Here is a 26604-nt window from a genome sequence, read left to right on the forward strand (position 1 = left end):
ATATTGGCTTACTGGAAATGCTCAATGAAAACAGTGTGACAATCTAGCTTTAAAATGTATGAAATATCCCTCTGTGAAACCTCTAATCTACTTGCCTAATGGTTTGAATCAATGCTCACACACAATCCATTTGTGTTTTGGCGCTGTAATATTTTGCTCTGTCTAGCACACACACTGCGCATCATTACTTTGACCTGAAGCTTTGCTGAGTCAAGCAGTGACCTAGGGCTGGGGTACACTGCCTGCTATTAAATTTAACTGGCCGATAACGATGGCTATTCCTTTGCTGCTTTGTTTCGGATCAATTTCAACCCCAATTCATGCTAAAGAAGAAACAAATAAATCATTTCTCTGACTAATATGTTCAAGGACAGTTCCCTTAACTTTTCCACAACAGATTTACAATCCCTCACACGTAGCTCTTAATCAACTACATGAATGCTGAGGCAGCTTGCTTGCAATGATCTCAGTCTGCTTAAAAAGTAATTACAGGTTATGAGAAGGGATGTGGAAGGACATAATCAGTTTTTGATCTGTATTGTGAAGATTTGTGCTGCCAGGCTTCGAAGGTTTAAAGGAAAAATAGAGCTTAACTTGCATACTGTGTATATGGAATCTGATACACTGTGGTATGCTGTGTGTATAGACAAGCCCTCTTAAAGTGATTGTAGCTAATTCCGTCAATCTTTACACTTCTATTAGCTATATACAATGTATCAAATGTAGTTTTGAAAGTTATTTCAAACATGTGTTCTCATTTGTCTAGTACTATATTAGGCTAGTGAAAGCTATCAGTTTCCATGCCTTATTCTCAGAAAATCACTTGCATTTCCAGTGTTTTAAGTCAAAGCTGAAAACAAGGCTGTTTGAATATCTGATACCTGTAAGATATATGAAAATATTTTGTTAGCTGCAATCAGTTTGAGATCAATCTCATTTGTCACTACAAACTGGTCTACACCGAGATATGATCCGAAGCAATGTAATCCTATGTGTTCAGATCTTTCCTGATTTTTATTTATTGTGCTTACCAGAACTCGCAACTTAAGGGTTACAGAACAATCAGAAAAACGACTGTATAGCTGCGAGATATTTTCAACAGAATCCCAATGGTTCTGTAATTGAACGTCATAGCTCTTAAATCAGCTGGAAATACATTTCTCAGCTATTGCTCGAAAGCGTTCACCAGGTGAAAGATCATTTCTCTTATTAGCGGCATACTGTTTCCGGATCATGCTCCTTCCCGCAGCATCCCTGCAACAATAGACCCTCTGTCTCCATTTATATTGTGCCTCAAAGAACCGCTATGAGTATAAAAGTTCAGAACACCTGGAATCCCTGTTTCCCTGCATAGACAGCTCATTAACCTTTAGATAAGGGCTATCCAGTCACTGGGTTCACAGAAGTGTAAATAGGGTTCATGACATTGCTGTCTCATTCATTTACTAATGACTTTTAAAGATTTGGTTGAAGAAACTGGACATTTATTTACAATACTTTGTTTAAATCTACTTTGCCGTTGTTTTACAGGTAATTTGTAGGTATTGTATTCACACTTTGTCTAGTTATTGTGTATGTACAGTACATATGAACATAAGATAATTTACGAATGTCAGAAGGCCATTCGATCCATCAATGCTTGCCTGGTTCATAGTAACGCATTAATCCCAAAATGCTGTCATGTTTTAAAGGTTCTCAATGATTTCTCAAGATGGCTTGGTAACCTCTATAAACAAGTCTCTCTTAGTTCTGGTTTCTGTGCTGAGTTTAAAGTGTTGGCCAGGTTCAATTCAGGCTAAATACAATTACTGTATATTAAACACTACATTCAGTTCCCTCCACTTATCATAGTTTGGTTGCTTATTTTTGTATTGCTGGGACCACAGTTGAGTGCAGTATTCTAACTGCGTTCAAACCAGAGCAGTATACAGTATCATCTAGACATCACTTCCTTTTATTTGTACTCTACACTTTTGGCTATACAATGATGCATTGTGCTTGCCTTTATAATTGCTTTTCAACACTGTCTGGTAGCCTATTAGAACAGGTGGCTTGAGATTGTCGTTGATTTTCAGACCATACTTAAAAACAGTGTAGTGTCCCTGCCGTTTACCATTAGGACGATAATGTGGCTGTAGCTGGAAGACGACAACACAATATCATCACACAGGCTCCAGGCTGTAGATAATTTGCAGTGGTGAGCTATGTCTTTTTTAGTAACCAGTGACAGAACATCACCCTTTTTCATTTGTGTTCCATTTTCTGTAAGGGCTTTTAGTTTTGGAGTGTGTAACATAGATTAGCATTTTCAGGACACTGACATATAATTCAGTTCTATATTTTACACAAACTAAAGAAAATCACGAGGAGACCAGGACTGCTTTCAAAAGTAGATTCATTAAGTCAACAAGCAACAGAAAAATGTATATATTCAAAGTTTAGCCAAATGTTTTATATTACATTAAATACTGAAAAAATCGTTTAAAGGACAGTTTAACACAAAAAAGTATCAAAGCACACTGTAACGGGTGTCAGTGGTTGACTTGGGAGTGGATGCAGTGAAAATGAGAGAGCCCTTCCTTTCAACTGGAGAACAGTTATATATGATTGTCGTCATGCTCCAGTCCCTAAGCAGTACTGGAATTAAAATGACAAAGCAATTTGCAGCAGACAACAGAATACAGTTGCGATCATGCATTTTTATGACGAAGATTGCATAGCTGTTACAAAAACTGTCTTTGTGTCCTTGGAGCCAGTGCTGTGCTTTTTTTCCTTAGTTTTTTTTTGCTTGTTTTTTTTTCCTTGATGCACACCGGCTTGGAGATCTTCTCCAGTCGGTTGACCCACTTTGGGAAAAACCGAACATATTTCAAGAGTATCCAATAAATATTATTTTCAATATGCAACAGATATAAAAAAGAGAAAGCTGACAGATTCAGTCGTGTTTATCGTAACCATGGGGAGGGAATGCAACAAGTCTTAGTCTCCATTTTTTGGGGGGGGGGGATCACAAGGCATATTTTGTATATAATATAGTTACATCTCAACATAGCTGTGACATTTTATGAAAAGACATGCATTTGTTTTCTCTTGATAAAATAGCGACTTGAAATGGCCTAGATAGGCCTGTGCTTCCTTTAAAAATAACATTTCCACCTTCAGTGTCCTGCTACCCAGTGTATTACCTCCTTTTACATACATATCATTCAAGATACAAACAGGGAATTAGGCAGCCAACTTCTCAGATTTTTTGCAGACAGCTGTTGTAGTACAACGACATTGGTAGACTTATAGGATCATTGACTGGAGTAGTGGTGCGTTGCTTCTAGTCCCTCAGTACAGCATGGTTCATCATAATAACCCATGCGTGAGGTTACTGTGAGCCACCGTAGTAGAGGATGACAGCATCTCTAATTTCCTCAGGTCAGGAGAAGCAGATGACAACGTCTCTCTTTGTGCGCAAGTTCGCCTTAGGCTTTTCTCAGATCCGTATATGAAAGGTGCTGCAGAAAAAAAAAAAAAAAAAACTTTATTGTATTGGTAAACATTTACTTGCTCTGCAGGCATTAAGACATGTTTCCTGCCCACTTAAGCAAGCCGGTCGCATGTCTGGCCTGGTTTAATTGTGTCTTCATTTTGCACTGCGTTAAGGCAGTCATTAACACGGCACAGGCTTTATAACTATGTACCAGCATCCTTCTCTAAGTCCCTAAAACCCCTACCCCACATCCAGTGGATTTTTACCAGAAAACAGTGTTGCTGATATGAAATCTGTATCCCATGTGGTCTCTCCAATAGGCCTAATTGTTACCTGCAGAGGAATGACAGATAATCATTACACATTGTAAAAGCTGGTGACAAGACAGGGACCCCGACAGAAAAAGGTGCATTCATTTGCTTCAAAGTTGGTTTCATGTACCCCAGTTCTTCTGCTACAAAATAGTACAGCACTCAAACGCTCAGAATATAAGGCAATTACACATAGACTACCGTATGCTTCAAAGAAATTCATAATAAACCTGATTTGTTATATGCAGTACACTAGATTTTTCTCTTTCTTTCCTTTATTGCACTATTAAACATCTGTGCACAGAGTACTACTAGTAATTGAACAGTCTGGGGGTTTACTTCTTAATCCAAATAATTTTAATTTAATAGGCAGTCATTTGTTTAGCTCTGAAGGTATGAGAAATGGTGCACTAAACAACGTCAATCCCATAAATTTTAAACCAGTTCACGTGGTTTTTACCCTGCAGGAATTGAACAGATTCTGGGGTCTGCATTAAACTGCCATAACAATTAATGCAGCTGTGGTTTTCTCTCTGGGGTGAATTATTGAGCCACACAGTAACATACAACAAAAATACAGTGAAATGAGGTTTGTGAAAAAACAGGTTTACACATGTTAGGGTTGTAATATTAAGAACTGCCACTGTTTAGGGTTAAATAAACCCATTTAGCCTATGTGACATGAAGTGACAATTCACTGTAAGTGGGCTTTCTTTTTCAAAAATCCAGAACTACTTAAAATATGTTTGGTTCACAGAATAGTTAAGTCAACATTTTAATGACAAGTTGTAGCTAACCAGGACCAGAAACTTCTTCAAATAGACATAATTCTTAAATGCATTTTATAAGTAGATAAGGGGTTTATGATCCACTATTTTCCAGTGATGGTTCTCTGCCAAGATTGTACTTCCAGAAACACCCAGAAGACTATTGGTCATGCTGGTTCCACTGGCACCCACTCTAATACCCTTGTGAAGTCACATCCTTCTGTTTTCAGATGCTTGTTGCTGAGTAGTTGCACACAAGTCTAGTAGGTACTGATGTTGTCTCTGCAGCGACAAGAAGAAATCTACGGCGTTGGGATAAAGCTGTCATAATCTGATGAGATTGTTTCACTGAATCACCCATATTGCCATGCTCCAATGTTCAATTCCTTCCTGCTTTACGAGATCTTGGCAGATTCATCCTCGCAGGTATTTTATGTGTTTCTTGCCTTTTTCATTTAAAAGCATTTTATGCCACTCTGGCACTGAAATGAGTCTTAGTTTCTGTAATGATTTACAAAGCAATTTCCTGCAAGAAAAATGTAGCCAGTCCAGAAGAACAGATCACTTAGTCAGTGCCAGCATGGACGTGCTAATACTCACATTAAACTACAAGCAGGCTGCTAATGCGAACATTTCAGCGTGAAATAAACATGCTAGTGATCAGTAACACAGGACAGCTGCTTTGCCCAAAGCAGAAGAGATAGCTCATCACACATTAATGGCATTCTTTAGGTAAGCGACCAATCAGCACAGCTTAATATTGTTCCTGTTAAAACTGGGGCCAAGGGAATTGTCATGTCATCAAATCCTGTAACACTCAACTGTGAAATTACAGAGACATGCAGTTTGTTAATCAAACCCTAAAACTATTAGGGTTATGAGGCAAAGTGTGTGTATACAACAGATGAACTCAGGAATCTCATGTGTTGTGCACTTATTTGCTCAAATGAGCAGTTTTGAAAGAAAGTTATAGCAAACATATATTTCAAATTTTAAAACATTATACCTGGTATTACACTAGGTTAATGAAAGGTCTCAGTTTGCTTGCCTTGTTTTCAGGAAGTCAGTTAATGTTTCAATTCCCAGGTCATTTCTCCTCAGTCTTTGGGTCAATGCATGTCGGTTAATAGTGGAAGTAGCTAGTTGGTTCATGAGAAGGGGTGTAGACAGTGTACCTCTCCAGGGGAAATTATCAAGGATGTGCAAGACTACTAACAAGCAAGGCCTGCAAACAGAGACTTCTTTAAGCTAGTGCAGTACCAGATGTTTAAAAATGAAAATACGTGTTTGCTACAGCATGTGTTTCTTTTAAAACTTCACATTTGACCTACTACATGTTGGGATTATACAATATATTTATACTTTTGATATTTTGGGGGAACTGAATCTATCCATCATCCCTTACAAAATGATGTGATGCTATAATGGTTCTGCTTAGGTTTAACCAGGGAAATACCCTTGTATTATATTGGTGTCCCAACAGTGTTTTAAACTTAATGAATATCAATTTAAATGCACAGCGTGTCAATACTATCTACTCAAGTGGATTCATCTGTATTTAGGAATAATGAGCCCACTGCATTGAAGATAGTGGATTTCTATGGAGTGGTAACAGTTATCAGTGTAGCAAATAAACAACTCCTGCTGGGGGAAACATAAGATGCCTGCTTGAATGCAAATGAGAATTTATCAGTCTATCATAGACAATTATTCATAGCAGGCAGTAGCATGGACGACTGACCACGGCAACACATTCCTGTGAAAAATGATGCAACAAAAGTCTGTTATAAGCAGGCACAGATGGACAGATTTATGGGTGCTATTTCTGCTGAAACCTCTCTTGCCATTAAAGTTAAAACGTAAGTATTCTGAATAATATAGCGTTACACGTGCCCATGTGCTGCTACAAATGTTTAAATAACATACCTGTAATTTTTCTTTTCATTTTTAACATCCTGACAACTTTTTACACTAATAACTTTAAAGTATGTTGCAATGTTCTTTTCAAAATGTCCGCTCTAGTGTACTGATAGTGTCAGGATTAATGCCCACATTGTCAGACAGGTAACACAGCAATAACGACCCATGATGTGGTGCGGAACAGAAAAGCCAGAGCATTTATTATGTTTTCTTTCTTTTTTTTCTTCCTGCAGTGATTTAGAGGACAGTTCTCAAATCCCAAAGCACTAGAACAGACATTCTGTAAAGAGCTTTGAAACAGACTTTAAAAGTTGACAGGATGTTAACACTGAAAATAAATTGTCACAGGTACGTTATTTAAACAGTTGTAGCAACACATGGGATCATGGGGATATTTTACAGAATCCTGCTACTTAGTCTTTAACCCTAGTTCAGTTCCATGAATGAATTCTATCTCAGCTAATGTAAGAGCCAAGACAGTTAGGGCCCTATTTAAAAAAAAAAAAAACTTTAAGGGCCTTTAAGGAGTGTTTAGTTAAGGACTTTTTTGTAGCCCTTTTTGATTAATTAAATCAATTTTGCAGATCATAAAACATTTGATTATTAGTTTATTCTTATTTATTAAAGTACTGTTTCACCTAAGATATTGAACACTCTTAAAAAATAAAAATAAAAAATAAGTGCAGTAGAGTTATAATATAATATAAATATGTGCATAACACAATCTGTACCCCAAATTGGGAGCAAATTTTAACCATTTCAAATATGCAACATAAAGCTCTTCCATTCCACAGAGTTTTAGCAACTAAAGAAGAACTAAAGAACAACTTAATTTACACATATTCATTATTGATTGAATGTTTAGAAAGCAAAATGTTATCTCAGGTTGATTTTTTTCTTTTCTTCCAAGATCGATATATAGGGTTAGTCAAGCAACTTTAAAACCACCCTATGACATTTTAATATGCATCTATATTTGGATATGAATCATGTTTTTTTTTTTAATTACCTTAAGAAGTCTGGTGCCCTGGAAATCATATTTTCAAAGTCAGCAAATGCCAGCTTGCCATCCCCGTCCAGATCAGCTTCTTCAATCACTTTCTCACACACCAGGTTCACTTCCTCCGGGGTGAGCTCCTCTCGGGTCAGCTTGTTCAGGGTCTGCTCCAGATCTGACTTGCAGATGAAATTGTCTGTGTTGAAGTCTAAAGCAGAGGCATTCAAATTCATTGTCATTCAACATTTTCCAGCGAAATATACAGGTCAGTTCAAATGAGATAACAGTTTGGGATTGAGATCAATTCATTATTTGTTTTCAAATTTATATACATAAATATAGTTTTCAATTTAATATACAAAGATAAATATATAGTTTTGTTACAACCAGGTTAAGCAAACAGATTGATACACTGAGCTAAGTTCTCAAAGCTATAACACAATCAATGGTACAATATGTGACCCTGTTCACTTCTAGTCTCTTTTAGTTTTAAATTCAAACTCTTCAAAAGGAACTGAGAACAAAATGAAGACAATAATCAGTTAGCTTTATCAGGAGATCACCAGTAACCTGGCAAAAAAAGCATTAAAACACAGAAGAAATGTTTGCCAACTGTGCCCGTTTTGCTGTGGAACACAAATACATATGTAGTAACACTAAAAGAAACAAAGGCTTTCAATCTCTTCCTTATATTACATAACATTTCTATTATGCACAGCAACTTACATCAGCTCTAGGTAATATTATTTTATTTCCCAAGTGATATGAAGTGGGGGATGAAATGAGTTGTATGACTATTAACTGGGCTGTGGTAATAACATAGGACACTGTGGCCAGGACATGTCAATGTGGTGATAATAATGGAGGGTGGCATTAACAAAAGTGAATGGGTTTCATTTTAGTAAAGTAAGTGACTTACCATATATTTTAAATGCATATATGGCCTTTAGTTCCCTGGGGGCCATTTCACTGAGCACGGAGAACATGTCCACGAAATCATTAAAGCTGAGGTTCCCATCTCCAGCTTCAGAGAACGACTCCACGATCCTCTCTTTAAAGGGATTCTCCTGTGGGAAACAGATGGCCTTGTTTAACACACCATCTCTCCTGTAACAACCTCATTAGGGTGCTTATCACGGAACATCATTAAAACAGTCCATGACCCTTCAGGGCTCAATTTACTGTGTTATCCATCAGTATAAATAAAAACAAAAAACAAACTGCAACTGAGTGACTGCTTTACTAGAGTAATAAACAAGAGCTGCAGAAACTCTTCTAGGAGATCAACAAGTGTTGAAAAGCCCAGTCAAAGTGCATAAATTGGATTGCTGTAGTCAAAGCAAGGGCAGTAAACATATATAGCTTCAGAGAGAAACAAGGGAAGGAGAATCAGATATTTGAAAGCACTCTCCTTAAAGAGAACAACGGATATGTTAGCAGTATAAATCACAGGCAGGCTAATACAGAAAGAACAGCTGACACTCTGCATTAGTCCATGAAACTGAAGTAATGCAGTATAACAGTTTTCTTGTTACCAGGTAAAATGGTCAATACTGTTGAGTAGAACTAAAATGGATATCGTTCCCTTTAATATGCTATGTGATTATCAACTATTGGTTTACTCTTGACCAGAATTAATTAGGGGATGAACAGAATTTTGTTGTTTCCTATACTAATTTTTTTTCATAATATTATATTAAAAAGCCACAATTCAAATGAAAAAGTCAAATTAAAATAAAAAGCTTATATCTATTTGAGAACAACAAACACCGTAAATATAAAGCTGTTCTGCTTTAAATGTGACTTCCTGCAATTATGTCTAAATACCCCTGGCTGTGTGCTGTCGATATGAAGTTTCTAAATCACAGTCAGTGGTGCAAAAGCATCCTAATGGTCCAGTGAACAGGAAAAGGAAATACAAACGAACCTGTCGTCTCTGAGACACACAGACACACCGAGCGCCTTGTTGAATGTTACAGAAGGTAGAGAATGATTTTTTTGGTCTGATTTTCTCAGGGTCGTAAGTGTAACTGCATTTTTTAAAAAGCTAATGAAGACAGACATCTCTGTGAGGACAGAAGTGATTTATGCCTCTAAATGTTCTAGTGGCCTCATCATTCTCCACTAAAGTGGTCAGTTTTGTCCAGAGTCCAGGGCTGCATTACACTCATGTATCCAAAAATGTGTGAATGAGAATTACACTCATATAAAGTCAGTATTATATTCCACCAGTATTCAGAATTATGGATGAAATTCTAGAAGTGAAAACCATACTTAATGCTTTACATTATATAGTTACCATACAAAAAAATGTGCTAGTCATATTAAATAAACAGCAAGGCAAGTGCTGGTAGGGCATGGGGAGTACATCATAATATGATGCATGCAGTTTTAATTGGACCATTACATAGGATGGATTCCCAGTTATCTGGGCATGACTAGACTAACAAATACCCCATTACTATCCCCTGTAGATTTATAAGGTAATTGTTATTGCAATTTACTGTCATGAATAATGCAGCTGCTTCTGTACTCTTAAAGGTGTAATAATCAAAGCTTGAAAAAAAAACATCAAAAAAACAAAAAATTCACGTAATTCTCCCAAGTATGCATCATGCATATGTACTTTATCCTCCTCAGTCCCATATTCATTTTAATGGATGTTGGGATTTTCACGGCTGAATCCTACACTGGCTTTTTAACCCTAACTTGTATTATTTAAAATAAACCAAAAAACATTTCAATGGATATGGGCCAAGGGGGTTATTTTCTAGAACCGGTATGTTTTTTTTCTAGATTTTGTTTTGTAAGTGAAAGCATCGTACTGTATCTACATCTTATTCCCTCCTGCAACGCTGCTTGTTTTCTTTCTGTTCCCACAATACACCAGTCAATTCGATGACATAACCAGCACTTCTGCAGGAAGGAGCATTGACTGAATCCAATCTGATCTCTTTCTTTTTCACAAACACCCCAGAGTAAAAGCTATGAAATGTATTTTCTGACTCAAAACAATCAAGATTAAAAATATTCTATATTGCAGCAATATGGTTTATTTTAAGGTTTTCAGTGTAACTAAATGTTCCCTATGTATTGTGCTACTTAAAACATGCATTCTGTAAAATCAGTTCGCTGTGCCTTATATAGAAAATTGCTTAGTTCCCAGCTCTCAGTACATATCAGTGCCCCTCCCCCTTCATCAATATCTGATTTTATACATTTTCAGTGTAAAAGAACCAAACTGAATACCAGATGTTCTACCATGCTGCAATGTCTGGTCTGACCTGTCATATTAATGCAATTATTCCATAGACTGGTGAACCTTAACCATTTTGATAATGCAAAACACCCCCTATTGTTTGTGCTGTAATCCATTGCTTCTTCAGCAGCTCAATTACAGAGTGTATCTCACTGATCTCAGTTGCCTATCAAAGGCAGTGTGTTGACAAAGCTGAGACGGCTGTATAATGTAGCTGTCCAGCAATTCTTCAAGGCCGCAATTGGACCATGTGTCATCACACTTAACTGTTCAGCAACAGCTATCAAGGGGTTTGAGCAACATATTGTAAATGTACAGTAATATACACTTTGATTTTCTGTAGAGAGGGAGAACGAACCCAGATTACAGATCATACAGAACTAGTTCCTAATGAGATTTTAAAAGAATACGTTCTTCAAAGGGTTTTTTCTGTAATAAAATAAAGTTTGATACTCATGAAACTGGTCTAAATTGACATTCTTCTTTCACATCAGCCCCAAACAACTGCATAAAAACAGACTTTATTGCTTAAGCCTGTTAATAACTCATGTGTTAAAGCTTTGCTAACAGGACAGAATATGATAAGATAACATTATGCTGTGAGCAGTTCAAGTATGTTTTGGAGGACGTAGTTAGCCACTATATTTCCTTTGTAAAGGGATATCCAGTACCATATACCATAGCAGGGTATAGCATGTCTATTCTATACATTATTGGAAACACTTTAAATTAAAAAGTACATTTACTACACTGTAATTTTACTTTTTTCAATTTGTTAGATACATTAAGTTAATGCATGGAGTTCAATCCTCATAGTTGCAGTGACCAAAAGTAATCCTGACAAACCACAACAATCATTCCCAGTGTCAAACATGCCATGTGATGTACTGAGAGGGAATCTGGGGTATTCAAGGTAATAAAGTTGTGACAGTGGAAAACTCAATTAAGCCTTTAATAAAATAACAACTAATTAATGTGTGAAATCCAAACTCCTTCCAGTCTTGTGAAATCCAGCTTTGTTTTTCCGCATTAGAAAAAAACAACACCAAGTCAGTCAGGAACTGAAACTTAGTTTAGTCAACACAGGACACTGTCCACACCCAGCAAATGTAAGCCCTTTGTAACACAGTACCACACTGACTTTAGTGTGCATGCAGTCCTGCTTCTTTCTTTTGCTGTTCTACAGGATTCTTGCTGCTGTAACTGATTGAGGCTGACTCAGCAGAGTACAGGATGTGGTTTGCAGGACAGGGTTATTAAGTTCTTGCTGCCAGGATGTCATGGAAACCATTTACTTGGTTTGACGAAGATACTCGATACCTTCCTAGCGATGTACAGCATGTGCACAACGTCTATAGCTCCAAACACCCAATCATAGCATTCTGAGGTGAAACAGGCTAGTTATATCTCTTAAGCCTAGAAAGATAAGAAGCACCTGGTGTTTATCAGGTGAGGTAGTATCATATAAAACAGTGGTTCCCAACCCTGGTCCTGGGGACCCCCTGTGTCTGCTGGTCCTGGGGACCCCCTGTGTCTGCTGGTTTTCATTCCAACTGAGCTCCCAGTTACTTAACTATACCCTTAATTGAACTGATAATTTGCTTAATTTGACATTTTTACTTGTTTTCAGCTCTTAAACTGCTGCAGAGTTGAAATTAGCTATAACATTTTATAAGTAACTTGAACTATGTAACTGTTTAAGAGCTGAAAACAATTAAAATGGTCTAATTAAGCAAATTATCAGTTCAATTGAGGGTCTAGTTAATTAATTGAGAGCTCAGTTGGAATGAAAACAAGCAGACACTAAATAAGTATCTAAAATACAGTGCTTTATAACACTGGAGTCTGACGCTATTTATAAGAGGCTGTGCAATTTATGTTCTGCCTTATAACAAGAATACAATTCAATCATAAAAAAATCCTAAATTCTGCCATATGGAATAACATTTCAATGCAAAAGTCATATAGTGTACTAACACGGGATGAGCCTTGATAGGCCCAATGATCTCTTTTCATTCTTGATATGTTCTTCCACATTTAGATGAATTCTTCTACAACCTCAAAGCTTCATATGTACAGTATGTACTGCATCCATTAATTTATGGAATAAGTGTTTCTCTTGTTCATAAATAAACATTTATTGGAATTTGAAGGGACTATTCAAACATGAAAACTCATTTTACACCCAACTCCTTGGGGTATTTGATTGACACTGGAAAAACATCTCCTACAACTAAAGTTCGCAAGTAGTTTTAAGAACATTGACAATACATTTTACAGGCACTTCAATTACAGGAAAGTGGCGCAATGCCAAAATTATATATTTTTTTTACGTTTCACATAAATTCTATTCTCGTAAATGTCTCCAACTGTTTACATTTTAAATCTTCCTCTTAAAAATGCAAAAAGGTAATTAAGCTATTATTCATTTTGACATGTGGACGATTCACATATCTTCCCAGTTACATTAGTGATTCACAAAAGCAGCTGAATGAAATTAGGCTATAACTTTTCATTCATTTAAAATGTAGAAAACGTCAGCATGCATATGGTTACATGCCTTTTCTGTATGCTTTTGTTTTCGTTAACCTTGGTAATTAGAAGTGCCCATTAAAATCAGTAACAATATCAGTAACAACTACTGTATGCTTCTAAATCCATAAATACAATTCTAACCATATAATTCCACGCCATACTGGTAACTTAATGCCAACCAGGAAATATAAATAGTTAGCTTTGAGTTACAGAATTTTGTTAAGTAGCTTGATTGTTCTAGCAATAGTTTCCTGGAGGCCATATTGGTTTTTAAAAGTTTTTCCTTGCATGTTATAAAGCTAGTTCTGTACTACATGAAGATATATCATGAGACCATCTCCCACTCTACTCTTTGTTTTGATGACAGTGTAATGGTCATACAACCAAAACCAGTCTAGTGATTTATATGAAACTACTTCATTCACTGTCTTAGAAAGGTCTGTAGAAACTTGGGTATTACCGTTAGTTCCGGCATGTTTATTATGAGCTGTATGGGTACTTTACAATCAGGATCATTGGTGTAGTCCATTGGCACTAAATTAGGTGCCAGTTCGTGGTATCTGGAATGCAACCTGCAAAAGACAAGAAGAAACATTTAGCTTTCTTTTTAGCTTCCAAATAAACCAAATGAAAACCTACATTCAGAACTAACCATAAGTATATACATCACTGCCATCTGCTGGATGTTTAAAACACAACGACTTCAATGAATATATATATATAAAAAAAAAAAAAAAAAAACATTTGTGGACTGTGACACTCTGCAGCAGCTATTCTTGTCCTCCAGCTTTAGCCCATGGTTTCTTCGTTCATCCTACAAACCTTTAATTTGCTCTTCATGAACAAATCTAAACTGTTGCAAATAATATTGCCTGTCGTCTGATACAACTAGGTAACAAAGCTGAGCCAATCTGACAAATAGTGGTCTCCATTCCTTCTCCATACTGCCATGTGTTTAGTCTTTGCTTTTCTTATTTTTCAGATACCAATTCCGTTAGTAACTTTTCTATTCGAAAACCAGGAACTGCTCACTAAATGAGTCATCTAGTCATGTGCACTATTTTGCCTGAAGAAATATGTGGATACATTTATTTACTCTAACTTTAAAGTCTCCATTCAGGAGACATTTAGAAGCGTCTCAACAAAGTACAAGTACAAGTAACTACATGAACAAGTACAGTCATTCATTTCTAGTCCTATTAATATATTGCTAGGCACTTCAATACACAGCACGCTCACAAAACTGTCTTTCTTTCTCAGTGAACATAACCTTTAACTGAAATAAATACCCTTCACAAATCCCAAACAGGCTGGAGATTAAATGCAACAAACCCTCACTTCTGCACTGACTTTTATTAAGATCCCATCTATACAGATTTAGCTGGCTTCATGAAAGCTGGTTAAAAACTGATAGGGGCCTTTTTATTGGGTACACGTAATACAGTGCAATTGGACTGACCTAGGATTTAATGAACAGTGATTACTACATTTGCCCGTCCTCCTTATCTCTGTGTGCACGAAGCTGTATTTCCTGAACCCAGCCTATAATGAAAAGAGACAACAGCATCCGAAAATATGAAAGCACTGACAACAGACAGCTGATTTAAGAATTGCATCTGCAGTGCATTTCCATGGATCTTTGTAAATTAAGCAGGAGTGTTTGCAAAATTTTACACAAAAAATAATATAAAATACCCCAAATGTTATTAATATCAGTGCAACTTGGTAAAGCCCATGTAGGATCAGGTTTGCATTTATTGTAGTGATCTGAGCAACTAAAGGCGTTGACGGAAGAAAGGGCTAAACCTCATTTACATGTAAAACCATTTGGTTAAGCCATGAATTAGCCAGCATTTCAGATTTGGCACAAAACACTATCACCAGTATTAAGCCCTCCAAAACCATCTGCCCAAGTTCAACCTGAAACATTTCAGAATCACCCAGTTCACTCAGGAGATAGTAGTGGAGTAATTTTGTCTTGGAATAAGGAGTTGAGTACACCAGATCTTGGCATAACATCTCATGTGTAGGGGTATTGGTTGATTACTGACCCCGACTGAGTCACTAAACCACTGGATTTTCTTTGGTCATCCACGAGTCCTTGCAACCCCCAACTCAATGCAAACCAGACCCAACTGTTTAGCTTCTGATGAGATTACACGAGATCTAGGCTATATTGATCAAGGCCTTTACTTGAAAGTAAAAATTTCAAGATCACTTTGTGAAAATAAAATTGTAATGCTACAAAACTAGATCTTGAGTGATTTGTTTTTCATGTTTTTATTGTGAAAAACAGAGGAAACTGTTGTAGCACTGCCCATTTTGAAAGGGGTTAACGGCTTCTAAAACAATACACAACGCTATAGGAAGTTTAGCATGTTGTGAAAGAGGTGTTCTGCGTGGTTATTTATTGTCACACACCAGGCAATGACGGTAATGTGTACACTCTATGCCTGTGATGAAATGGAAATTGTGGGCTGCACACCTCTGTTCAGGGATGTTTGATGACTCACCCCTCCTCTCTACATTCAAATCCAATAACTCAGGTCAGGTGTCTGAAAAATACAGAACTTCAGACATGCGCTGTCCATAATGTCGAGCGCTGCAATTCAGTAAAGAAGTTTGAACTGAATCTCTTTCTTTGCTTGAAAAATTGCTCATTCTAAGCAGGGCCAGTTTTGATGATGTTTGGTGCCACAATGAAACTGGCGCCAATCCAAAAAAAGGACACATTTATATCCATAGCGAGAACAGCAAAACATACCAGCTTCTGAGGATGGTTCCGTGGATGGCATTCTTTCCACTATGTTTATGGATGAGTGGAGGTGGGCGTTCTCACATATAGTAAATACATGTATGTAGTATGTAGCCATCATCAAGGCAAGACTGCAGGTCTGACAGATCAGTAGTTTTGTTGGCTGATGCTTCTGTCTTATTCATTTCTATGGTGAGAACCACTGATACTTCATATTTACTGTAAGGCTTCTGAATTTCGGTTTTACTCGATAAAAAAACAATAAAACACCCCCAATACAAAAAAAAAAAAAAAAAAAAAGGTGTATAGCCAATAAACATGGAAAAACACCGGAGATGGTTAATCAATTCACGTTGACTTCACTGCCTTCCCATTAAAAAAACAAAACCAAACTATCTTTCCGTGCTCGTATCTGTTTCTCGTATCTATCATTGATTCGTTCTGAATACTTTAAACCCACCCCAACTACTAAGTGGCAGCAAATTCTACATTTCTACTGAAGACTCCACTTGTGAGAAGCCCTGTTCACATTGACAAGCCAACAATCAGTAGTAATTACAATTATTAAAAGGTCAGGTTGTACTGGTTTGCTTTATTGCACTTACCCTAGACACAATCATCCTAAATGCTTTTGGCACACAGAAGAAATTACAGGTTATTACCATCATACAAGAATCATTTCCTAATTCCTATTAGTAAAATATGACTGGCTAATGTCATTTCTAATCTAATCTAACTTTGCCAGTCAAGTACTGCACCAGATAATGATAACAGATAGACACAGTATTATGGACCATAGTTGTTTGCTTTCTTTTTCACACAGCATGTTCCAATGATCTTCAATGGCAGTGCAGTGGCAATGGAATAGTTTAGTACTAAATGGCTGTGCGTGGGCAGCATCATTGTTATAAGGCTACCAGTAATAGAATGGTACAACAGTGATTTGTATTTGATATACTAATGGTATCACAATACACAGCAGCAACCCAGTGCTTGCAGTAGCATTGTAACCTACAGTATCAGTACCACTTATCAGTACCTCTTTGAATCCATTGTGTTGCCATTGCTGATACTTCTGTGTACACCCAATGGTTTATTTGTCTTTTATATTTTATTACAATGGCATATATAGGTATTTAAATGAAGCCATCCCTAAAGCTGTACAGCTAAAACAAACCAACAAAAAAGAATATGATCATCCTTCACTTTGGGTTCAATGTACTTTCACACAGCAAAGTCTGATAAGTACAATTCCCAACCTATTATATCACTAGCGTATTTTCCTGGCAAAACCATTGTCAGACCACCATGGCATCACCAAAGGAAATTGTCATTGAAGTAATTTGTACCTGCATTAGCAGACACTGACTGAAAAGAATAAATCAGTAATTAATAAAGATTAAAATCCTCCACATCAGAGTCATTTCAAAATATAAAGCATGCCAAATGCCCTTTGTTAAGATATAGTAAACATTGACAAGTCATGTAATTAGACATGTAATTTCATAATGATTCGAGATGGACCTTAGCTAACTTTGTATAATGGTGTCGTGGCATTTGCCTGCACAGTTACAGGTGAAGCATAAGAATGTTTTATGTGGGTCATAAAACCTAAAGTCTTCATGAGCTTTTCTCTTTATTGTTTATTTCCTCCCCCGTTCACCAGAACAGCTGTTATAAAAGCCTGCCATCCCAATGCAATCACACAGCGAAGTGTAATTCTCAATCCACAAATGCTCATGAAACCAATCTGGAATGAAAACATTCTATCAGGTGATCTGAAATGCATCAATGTCAATCGGTTACTATCTTGGGATTAACTTGGCCCCCTGTTCTTTAATAAGTGCTCACATAAAAGTTGAAAATTAATTTAGGCAAAGACTAAAACATTTAAAGATGCTCATAGAGACCATGTCAAAACCTTACACTGTATTTATTACAAAGTCATGTTTCAATACATCTATATTCCCAAAATAAAGGGGTGGGGGGCAATTGTGCCATCGTTATCATACAATAATGGCAACATTCAGAACAGCAGCAACCACTGCAGTAGTATCCAGGAAACAAGAGTTTAACTAAACCACAGTAAAGCTGGACTCAGCAAAAAGTATACTCTTGAAAGTTGGTTTCAAATCTTGGTAAGCACACCCATCAATTTTTAAATATATCGGTGCAAAATGTTTACTGGTGTTGGCTGTTGTGTACAGCTTTACAGTGTAAGTTGAGACATGGTATTTCTCAGAAATGATCTGAACTCCACAGCATTATCTGTCTGATTTACAGTTTTGTAATTTTATTGTCTACCGTCTCCTTTGTCAAAAGTGCTCCATGCTCCTGGATGTAATGCATTTTGTATTGAGCATTCCTATCACAGCATTAACAAGTGCATCAAGACTGGGTATTTGATAAAAACTAGCATGGGGGAAAAAAATACCTGAGGGGGGGGAAAAAAAAAAAAAAAAGCATTTTGGTGACAATTTATAGTCCTTCCACCACGACGAATGGAGCAAAAGGGACACACACAAATCACAAAAGCATAATCATGGGCCTTGTGTGTATCTAAATAAAGAATTGCTGCTGAAAGACAAGAAATTAGTCCTGAATCTCTAAATCTATTATCTTACTCCTATGGTATATGTTACTGTCATGGCCTGTAGATTTTGAATTACCAGACATGCATTCATAACACTAAGTGTGAGTTATAGCATTGTGCTACTGTAAGATGCCCTTAGAAAATAAACAGCATTACTGCAATAACTATTAGTGGGCAACAATCTTTTATTATGCCACCATGTTATTTACGTAGAGAGAATTCTTAGCAGTTTCTCAGTACAGTACTTGGTAGCTACAGTAGGGTAGACTGGCATGCAATCTTTATTTTATTGTACTCAATAACGCTCCAATAGCTTCACTGACCGGAAGAGAGGCCCATTTGACTTCTCACAATTTTTCATTACAGAAGAGAAATTTCACCAGGCTCACTGTTGTGCAAAATTAGGATCCATTGGTGAGCAATTCTTTGTCTTGAAAAAGCTAACTTACAACGGTGTTGGTCCAGGACAGATGGACATATTTAAAAAATAATGAAAACACTACATGACATGAGCACTGAAAACGGCGGATACAAGCTGTAATGGCTCATTGATGAGGAATAAGGGGAGTTTAGTGGTCCTTATAACCCTATGCATTAAACGTCTCATTAACTTCCAAATCCCTTCTTGTTGGATGCAGTTTTCTTGCAGGATTAATAAAACTGCAGAGTCCATGCAAACACAGCTTCTTTCACTAAAGACTACATACAACAAATAGGAAAGGTAATTCCAACTAATGACCACCAGGGGTCAGGGCTAAGTGACTGTTGGGAAGGTACACTGCCTGGCCACTTTATTAGGACATGCATCTATCATGGGGTTGAAGCCTTGTTCACAACCTTGGTATAACATAGCATACACTCCATAAAGTGTATAGAGGGATGTTAATCCATTCAGTCATTAGTATTTCACACATTTGGTGCAGAGAGGTAAGCAGAGGATTGCAGTGATGAATGTGAATATGCTCAATTGGATTGAGATCCAGAGATTGTGGCCATGGAAGAAGTCTCTGTCAAGGCAGATGGGTGCATTATTGTCTTGAAAGTAGCCGTCAGGGAACAACTGGATGGACTTGATCTGCAGCTACAGCTATGTCTGTCATTCAGCCTTCCAGAGTAATCAAGGAGATAAGTATAGCTATACCAGGAAAACCAGGGCAATACCAAATCCAATCAGTACACAGGTCCTATCAAACTGGCCAGGCAGTGTTAATCAGGAACTAGTATAGTAGGTACAGAACCTGCAGTTAGTGGACTAGCATTTATATTAATGGAAATAACTGTAATATAATATTTACTACAGACCTAGGAAAGTGTACACTGAAAACCCGTCTGCACCATCTTTCAACTCGTTCCTCTCAACGTTACTCAATGTATTGATTTGTGAAGCGATCGAGCCAGCAGTCTCCACTTCTAGCTCCACTGCATTCTAGGTGGCAAACAAAAACACACACCTCTGTGGAACTGGAATACCTGAAGCATGTGGAAACTGAGAGGATGTCAAGTCAATACAAACAGATACATGCCAACGCTGGAACAAAATTAGAAATAAGTCATTTTCCAAATAATTAACAGCCACATTCAAGTCTGCATTTCATTGACAAACAAGACAGCATAGACTTCACAGAGTAAAGATTCTGCAGCAGAGTGGTTGGGATTTAATCTGCACCTTGGAAAAACATGTCCGCTTGTTTTTTATGACAAAAACAGACTGCACAAAAATGCAGCAGCAGCCATAATGTTACAATGTTCAAATAGGTTTAAAATGTAACTTGCCTACAGACTGTTAGCTCCGATGTTAAACATCTTGTCAAGTCAAGTCATTTGTCATTTACAGTGGTTTGCAGAAGTATTCACCCCCTACCAATAATGTCACATTTTGTTTAATTACAAATAATGTGTGCACAGTTTTTCAAACAAACATTTTTTATTCAAAGCTGTAGTGGTTAAACTGAACACTGTTATATGAGGAGGAGGTTAAATGTCAGCAAAACTTGCAAAGAAAATGTACAAAATGAAATTTACTGGTTGCATAAGTATTGAGCCCCTTAAGTCAGCACTTGGTAGAAGTACCTTTTGTAGCTTATTTACTGCTATGAGTCTTTTTGGATAGGTCTCTACTAGCTTTGCACAGTAGGATGGTGAAAGTTTTGCCCATTATTCACAGGAAATTTTCTCCAGTTCTGATAAGTCTGTTGGGGATCATCGATGGACTGCAATCTTCAAGTTTCGCCATAAATTTTTGATTGGATTCAAGTCAGTTCTTGTTCAACCACTCCAAGGTGGCTTTGGCTTTGTGCTTTGGGTCATTGTCCAGCTGAAATCTGAATTCTTCCCTATATCCTGACAAGCTTTGCAGTCCCTGCTGAAGAGAAGCATTCCCATAAGATGATGCTGCCACCACCATGCTTGACAGTTGGGATGGTGATGTGCATTGCTGGGCTTGCGCCAGACAAAACGCTTGGAATGTAGACCGAAAAGTTCAATTTTTGTCTTGTCTGACCACAAAACCTTTTTCAGCACGTCTGCAGTATCATCTACATGCTTTTTTGCAAACTCCATATATACTTAAGATGAGGCTTTTTGAGTAATTTGTTCTTTCTTGCCACCCGTCCATACAGGCCAGCTTTGTGTAGGGACCGGCTTATTGTTGATGTATGAACACTGACTCCCATCTCAGACTCAGAACATCTCTCAAGGTCATTGTTGGCTTCAGCGTGACATCTCAAACCAGTTTCCTGCTTGCCTGGCTGCTCCATTTGGGAGGGTTACCTGATCTGGTTAGTGTCTGGGTGGTATGATGCATCTTCCACTTCCTAACTCTTTGCAGTTCATTTATTCAGCACTTGTCAGGCGCGTCAGGTCCAATTAATTTTCACATGCCCTGTTTATTTCACACGTGCTGTTTAAAATATATATTTTTTCAGAGTAAAACAGGTTTAAAAGGCATTGAATCGCAAAAGAACACTCAGTACTGTATCTACAGCCAAGTCCCACCCCTTGTTTGCTGTATTTTTCACATACCTCTTTATAGACGTGCATACTGAAAAATCCTCTCCTGATCACTCATTTTATCACCAAACTTCTCAATAATGCGATCCAAGTCATTATTTTATTACTCTAATATCTCAAAAAGCTCTGCAAATGTCAGTGATATTCTTTGAGCGCTGGATGCAGAAGCAGCTACCTCCTTTGTTATCTCTGTAATGCACGGGGCTATGAGATACGCCCTTTTTTTCGGTTTCATTCGGCTCCTATCGGTCTCACTCGGCCACTGACAGGGTTTCTCTGCTTTTTCCGGAGAAAAAATGACTACAGGCCTGTGCTTTCCGTCTGTTTGATGATTGGACTAGAAAGGGAAAATTGTAATGTCGGACCTGGTCGATCATAGGACCGCAAAGGGTTAATGATGGACTTTACTGTGCTGAGAGGGATAATCAGCGCATCTGAAATGTTTTTTTATACTCTTCTCCTGCTCTGTGCAATGGTGAAACAGTGTGTGGCTCTGCTAACACAGATACATAAGAATACAGTAGTTCTATAATTCTATGGTGATGGCTGGGAAAGAACCCATGCAGTAACAAGTTAGTAAAGTAGAAATTCCCCCCAAAACTCGTTTAAGCCAACAACATGTATAAAAGCTATACTTGTGTAGCTATGTGTTTATTTGTTGCTATGAGGATGGGAGTGAAAATGTGTTCTGGACCTGGACCTTCCTGTAACAAAGAATTTTGGACCTTCACTAAAATAATTGAGCACCCCTGACCTAAACAATGCACGTTCAACAGGCGTTCAAAACATGTGATTCATATTCTCTTCTTTCACAATTACGCTTTGAAAATGTAATGAACCGACATCAGAATCATCAATACATCTTGCATGTTAAACCATTTAGGTTTCAGGTTCTGAAGCATGGATTCCTCCATTTGGCATGTAAACTCTCCACATTTGTTTTCAGATTCAAAATAATCAATTACAAAAGGCTTGACTTGCATGTAAACACACTAACAGTGCACACTTATTATTAATGTTAGTCAGAGAGGCTGGGGACTGAGCAGAATGGCCATCTGAAATCACAAAACAAGAGAAGTGTGTTAGCAATGACAGGCCTCAACAGGGGGTGCACTGCCAGGGACTTTTTATGACTAATATGAATTGCTGAAGTTTAAAAATAGATCAATCACGGAGACAATTGTGGCTGTGTGACACTAGAGGCCTGCAAACTTCATCTCTGAGCATGTCCCTTCTGTCTGTATAATAAATCATAATAATTACAAAGAAACCTTCTGTTTTGTGTCATGCAGGTTATTTATACCCACAGTGCATGCCCTGGAGTGCTACGACAGAGTTGTCCCACAGAGGAACAGAAGACAGCTGATGAATTCCTGAAATCCCTCCCTTATTAGCCTAATTAGATCCTTTGACTGTAACTCTAGAATGCGCTTTAGGCTCCTGTATCGAGTTTTAATTTCTTTAAGTAGTCATTTGATCTCCAAATAATGCCAAGTAAATGTATTTTCTGACATTTAAGCAGCTTGTGGTAATTGTACTAGAAAGGAAAGAAAGTAATTTGCTTTATTTATATGTGTGGCCTTGATAGCTGGCCTCTTTTTGCAATTAATGGTTAAAGTAAAAAAAAAAAAAAAAAAAATATATATATATATATATATATATATATATATATATATATATATATATATATATATATATATATATATATATATATATATATATTACAACGTCATGCCAAGAAAACTCCAATGGCATCATGGTTTAGGAAGTACTAGCAAACTCAGAAATTGTGACAAAGTGTTGTAAAGAAAGAGATCTCATGCAGTAGGTACCTCACATAACCATGATTAAAGCAGCATTGCGTACAATGTAAACCCAAGGATACCCTAGCACACTTTCAATGTCTCTGCGATGGGTTAAGTTCCTTCAAGGGATCTCTTCAAGTAGGAAGACTGCGAATAAGTTTGCAATCTGTGTCGCTGTTTTCCCTGCATGGACCCGGTTTTGAGGAAGCTATCCCAGGAATTCAATATGCCTTCCCAGGACACTAAATGTCATGGAATGGAACCACCAATGTAAAGTCACTTAACAGGGTGTTGGGCCACCATGTAGTCTACCAGCCTCTAGAATTCTGCAGCGGATGCTGCACCATTATTCCACTATAAAGTCAATCAACTCACGCCTGGTTGATGGAGGTGGAAAACGCTGTCTCAGATGTCGTTCCAGAATATCCCATAAATGCTCAGCTGGGTTCAGATCTGGTGACTGAGAGGCCATGACATATGGATAACATCAGACATGCTCATCAAACCACTGGGCACCCAAACCATGCCAGGAAAATGCGCCCCACAACATTATGGAACCACCAGAACCCTTCACTGTTGGAACCAAGCACTCAGGGCTGTAAAGTTCTTTAGGTTGGCGCCACACGTGCACTCGTCCATTTGTCGAGAACATGGTGAAGGATGATTCATATTTATTTAAATGCCTGGCAATGCAATGGTTCTGTACTTGGAGGCAATGGCAGCAAATGGGTAACTGCAAAGGTATTCATTGGCTATCACAATGGTGTGAACTAATCCACAATATTAATCTGGCTGCAGTTTTCTAATAGTCCAGCAAAGGTTTCTTTAGGGATATATATAGATATATATATATATATATATATATATATATATATATATATATATATATATATATATATATATATATATATATATATATATATATATATATTACTATAACTATAATTCCCAATGTTTTTACTTTATTTGATTTTTTTTACAATCTGCACAATGTAAGATTTGTAGCTCATACACTGTAGATTAGAATGCCTTGCCATATCAATAAGTCTAAATTTGAATTGCAAACCACCTTCAACCTGCACCTGTGTGCATGAACTGCAGAGGACCTGGCAAACGGCTGAGCAGTCAGCTTCCTGGTGCCACACCCCTCCTTATGCTACAGGTACTCTGCAGAGGTAATGCCTCGCCTACACAGCTGTATGGCTGAATCCATTTCAAATCCATTTTGAATGGCATGCTTCCTAACTATCTGAGCAAGCTAAACAGCTACACTGTGTTCACAATCAGCACCCGGACCACTCAGGCTCACTGTTTGGAACAACTCCAACCAAACAACGTTGTAGATGCTGTAATCTGTCTGCAGCTTTGCATTGCTATAATCATATAATAAATATACAGAGATAGGAGAGGTACAATGGTAGAATGTGCACCTTTGTTATTGCCGTGCTTACCACTGGTTAAGACGGGTCAGAACTTTTTAAGGTTACAGGTAAAATAAATAAGGTAGAAATATTGTGTTTATAAAACATAGTGGCTCCAAAAATGACTGTCATTTTAATATTAATAGTTCTATATCTACAAGTTGTGTAAAAAAAAAGATTCTACTGTAGTACAGTTATGTATGCACCTGGTGGCATACTGTATTCTTACTGGTCACAACTGTGCTGCGCCAGTCCATGACTGGAAGATAAGAGACACCCTACAGAGTGTGTAGAAGTGGTGCCATTACTACTTGTAGAGTATTATATCCTTACCTCTGTACAACATGTATCTGTTGTTTTGGCATTGCTGTGGTCAGCAAACAGTTCTGAAATAATACACTGCAACCCTTTTGCCCTTAACCTCCTATTACAACTTCCTGACTCCTTGTCTTTCAGTGTTTCAGCTCACCCTGATCTCATTTGCAGCGACACGGTGCAGTAACCTGGGAAGGTCTGGCATGGTACACCAGCAGTCTGAAGCCAGACAAGCACCCTGAAAGCTAATACTCACATTTATTCACATCACTCTTCAGCCACTTTAGTCAGCTGTTCTTTCAGCAGTGCTCTGTCAAGCAGTGAGGCTCTGAGCCCCCACAGCGGTGACATCTATCAGTTCTGGGGACATTCTTCAGCTCAGTGGGAGAAAGGGATTTCTAGAGCAGTCAACTCAGTATCTTCTTGAAGAACATTTAACAGGTTCTAAAACAGCACTGGGCTTTATACATATTAAATATTGTTAGCCTATTTTATGTATTTCAAAAGCATTTTTTTACATCATTACAATACTTAAAAGGATGGTGGTAAACCTGGTGTATCTTGTACCAGTTTACATGTTGTTTTGAATTTTAATTCCACACGTTAACTGGCATTACCAGCAGCTCACTCTTTTTACTAAAATGCACATACACTAATAACATGGAACGAGAGGCATTGTACACGCAGTTTATAAAATGGCGCACACTGTATACCCCAGGTCGTTATAATCAAACTTTATATTAATGTGCCTGCTTTACATTTTCTTTTTCTTCTTAAATTACCCCTTCAGGTTCCTATTGTATGTCTATAAAACTGGACAAACTTAATATAGCATTTCAACTTTAAAATGTTCATCAGACTTACTAAATCATAACCAGTCATTACCAAATTAGAGTTTTATAGTCAAAAAAGAATAACAAAAAAGAAAAATGGGCTCCAGTGACCTGGCTGTGAGATTTCAGATAACCCAAGGATGAATTGATCAGTAAAAAAGCTCAGGACGGATTCTTCTCCTCTATAACTCACGTCAACTTCATTGAGGCTCGGAACCCAGAGCACTAACAGGATCAATAATTCAAACAAAGCATATGCTAACTTGCAGAGGAAGGCCATCAATCAGTGTACAGTACAGCACACACAAGCTCTGCATTGGTATCGGTTTCTTAAGGTTTTACATGCATGATTGAAGTCTAATCCCTCACCACCGTTCTTAATCTATACACCCCTTAAAAATTAATTATTGTAACATTATTCCAGATTTCTGGAGTGGTTTATATGGAATCAGTAAGTACACATTGTTTTAGCCCACTGAAAGCTTACAGGGTTATTATTTATGACACTCATTGCAGAAAGAAATCATACTTCTTTCAGAAGACCGTGACACCAGCCACAACATTTTTCAAAACAGGGCTGTGAGAAGGGAGAGTGAACGGCTTGCT

The 26604-nt window shown here is 37.5% G+C and overlaps 1 protein-coding gene across 3 annotated transcripts in view; it reads right to left on the reverse strand.

Moving 5' to 3' along the window:
- Positions 1-2388: 2388 nt before the first annotated feature.
- LOC121294341 (calcium and integrin-binding family member 2-like) overlaps positions 2389-26604 on the reverse strand; it is a 45114-nt gene continuing 20898 nt past the window's right edge. For 2 of the 3 annotated variants that reach the window (XM_041217957.1, XM_041217956.1), the window contains exons 3-6: positions 13728-13839; positions 8393-8540; positions 7486-7681; positions 2389-3503 (exon numbers count right to left, since the gene is read on the reverse strand). In XM_041217957.1, the coding sequence (XP_041073891.1) occupies positions 3482-3503; positions 7486-7681; positions 8393-8540; positions 13728-13796 (435 nt within the window). In that variant the 5' untranslated portion in view covers positions 13797-13839 and the 3' untranslated portion in view covers positions 2389-3481. Of the gene's footprint in view, positions 3504-7485; positions 7682-8392; positions 8541-13727; positions 13840-13919; positions 14018-26604 lie in introns of those variants that run through there. The other variant, XM_041217958.1, reaches the window with a different exon arrangement.

The sequence above is a fragment of the Polyodon spathula genome, chromosome 19, assembly GCF_017654505.1.
Source record: "Polyodon spathula isolate WHYD16114869_AA chromosome 19, ASM1765450v1, whole genome shotgun sequence".
Classification (NCBI taxonomy): Eukaryota; Metazoa; Chordata; class Actinopteri; order Acipenseriformes; family Polyodontidae; genus Polyodon; species Polyodon spathula.